The sequence below is a fragment of the Mus caroli genome, chromosome 11 (assembly GCF_900094665.2).
Source record: "Mus caroli chromosome 11, CAROLI_EIJ_v1.1, whole genome shotgun sequence".
NCBI classification, from domain to species: Eukaryota; Metazoa; Chordata; class Mammalia; order Rodentia; family Muridae; genus Mus; species Mus caroli.
Genome location: NC_034580.1, coordinates 19,114,433 through 19,116,864, shown reverse-complemented (window position 1 = coordinate 19,116,864; position 2,432 = coordinate 19,114,433). Strand labels below are relative to the sequence as shown.

The 2,432-nt window shown below is 38.0% G+C and overlaps 1 protein-coding gene across 3 annotated transcripts in view; it reads right to left on the bottom strand.

Moving 5' to 3' along the window:
* Nucleotides 1-459: 459 nt before the first annotated feature.
* Nucleotides 460-2,432, bottom strand: part of Xpo1 (exportin 1) — a 39,950-nt gene continuing 37,977 nt past the window's right edge. For all 3 annotated transcript variants that reach the window (XM_021176007.2, XM_029483522.1, XM_021176008.2), the window contains one exon: nucleotides 460-1,520. In XM_021176007.2, coding sequence (XP_021031666.1) covers nucleotides 1,374-1,520 — 147 coding nt within the window. In that variant the 3' untranslated portion in view covers nucleotides 460-1,373. The remainder of the gene's footprint in view (nucleotides 1,521-2,432) is intronic.

Here is a 2,432-nt window from a genome sequence, read left to right as displayed (position 1 = left end):
GAGATCCTGCTGGGCAGAGGTGGTGCCTGCCTTTAATCCAGAGATAGGCCAGTTTCTGAGTTCGAGGCCAGCCTGATCTACATAGCAACTTCCAGGACAGCCAGGGCTACACAGAGAAACTCTCTCAAAAAAACAAAAGGAAAACAAACAACACTAGAGATCTACCAGACTCTGATGGGATTATAAGACTTTGGCACAAAGCTCTGACTGTTAAAACCTACCCACTATCTTAGAACCCTTGTTTTGGAGACAGAGTAGCCCTAACTGTACTGGAAGTCACTAGGTAGACTAAGGTAACCTCCAACTCAAGAGATCCAGTCTCTGACTGTAGCGCTGGGCTAAAAGCATGAGGCACCACTCCCAGGTAGGAGTCCTTTTTCTAAGACAAGTACGAAACTTCATATAAAGTATTACATTCCTTAAAATCACCTTCATTAAGTAGGAATAATTTTAACTCAGTGAAGGGAAAATAAATGTAAACCAAGTTTATTTTGCCTTTTAAGTAGTGTTCTTAAAGCACTACAGCTTGGTAAACAATGTAAATTAGTATAAGTCATCTCAAAAGCCAGAGTTTTGTATTCGTTGTTGTTGTTTTTTTTAATGAGTTGTTAAAAAGATGCAGCCTATTCTAACAGGATAAATATTTTTAACCATTTCACTTTGAGTTAATGAAGGCTCACAAATGAGCAACACTCCTCATTGAGGAAAACAAAAAGCTGTTGTCGACAAGCGACAGCACACACACACACACAAACAAAAAGAACTGTGTAAAAATAACTAACTGTTCCCATATTTTTGAAGTTGCTTTACAATGGGATGATATGCACATGATCTTGCTGCAAACTTGACACACAGACTTTAATACACGTAGTCTAGAGACAGACAATTCAGCTCAGGAGGTGCCAACTCCGGACAATGCAGCTCAAGAACCCCCTTGACGCAATTGCTTTACTCGTTACGTTTCTTCTAGGCCAAGATACAGGCTAGAAAAAAATGCTCCCTAATTAAAATTTGTATTGTTTACAAGAAAAAAATTTATAATTTTGTATTAGAATTTACAAGTCTATTTTTAAATCAAATTTACTGCCTCCCACAGCATTGCCTCAAAATGGGCATGAAGTAAAAGTTATTTTAAAAATGCCTTAATTTTCAACTTCATGCAAACTGAATAAAGATGACCAAAACAAAAGCTTAAACAATGAAAGAATATTTCACAGAAAATTTCTTATACAAAAAACACATAAGAAAAAGGGCCACTAGGTGACATTTTAATTTACAAATTGGCATCATTTTGGTCGACAAATAATCCATCTGCTCTTTTCTTCCAGGAACAAATGTTGCAGAGAGAAAAAAGCCTAGCATGACTTCAGATTTTAATCACACATTTCTTCTGGAATTTCATGTGGATTAAGAATCCCAGGTACAGACATTTGAAGTTTATGTTTCTCCTCCTGAGCCTGTCGAAGGGCTGTTTCTCTTTCTTCCAAAAATAGATCCGATGTATCTTCACCTGCAAACTCCTGTGAACACAGACAATTGAAATGTCAAATATAATAAAACAGTTGCCTCTAGGACTCAAGGGAAGACATTTGGTATTTTGCCACTAGCAATATAAATAGAATTTGTCACTTTCACTTTAATTGAAATGGATTAGTAGAATTATAAGCTAAACTAAAAACAAAACTTTGTAGTGGGAGTCTTAGAGAGGGCCTTACTACTGTTTACTCCAGGCTAACTTTGGATTCATGGGTTCGTACCTTTTTTTCCCTGAGATAGGGTTTCTCTGTATTGCCCTAGCTGTCCTCAGAAATCTGCCTGTCTCTGCCATCACACCCGGCCTAGTGGGAGTCTTAATAAATAATGCAATGTTACCCCATATTAAACAATGTTAACATGGGACATGATCATGGAAATTGTAGCTCAATTACATTGTGCCATGGTCTTCAAAGCATTCTCAGAGTTCTTGCATTCAGAACTCAAATGACTTGTAATACATGATCTTCTGACATCATTTCTCAGCAAATGGTCTTGAATGTTTGTGTACAAACCAAAAAGCCCTGGGCTTGTTCACCAGGAACACAGCATTTCTTTTCAAGAATTATTTGAGTTAGATAATAATCGAGGGTGTACATCACAGCACTCAGGAGACTGCTTTTGGTGGATTGTATAAACTCACAGGTTTGCAATAAGCAAACCAAAGAACCAGGCAACACACTAAGAAGCTGTCTTAGAAACAAGACAAGACTGGAGAAATGGCTAACAACAAATCGCACAAAACGCACCAGAATTTGAATGGACACTGCTTTACAATAGAATTAAAATGTTATTATAAGAATCTTCAGGGCTGGTGAGATGGCTCAGTGGGTAAGAGCACCCGACTGCTCTTCCGAAGGTCCAGAGTTCAAATCCCAGCAACCACATGGTGGCTCACA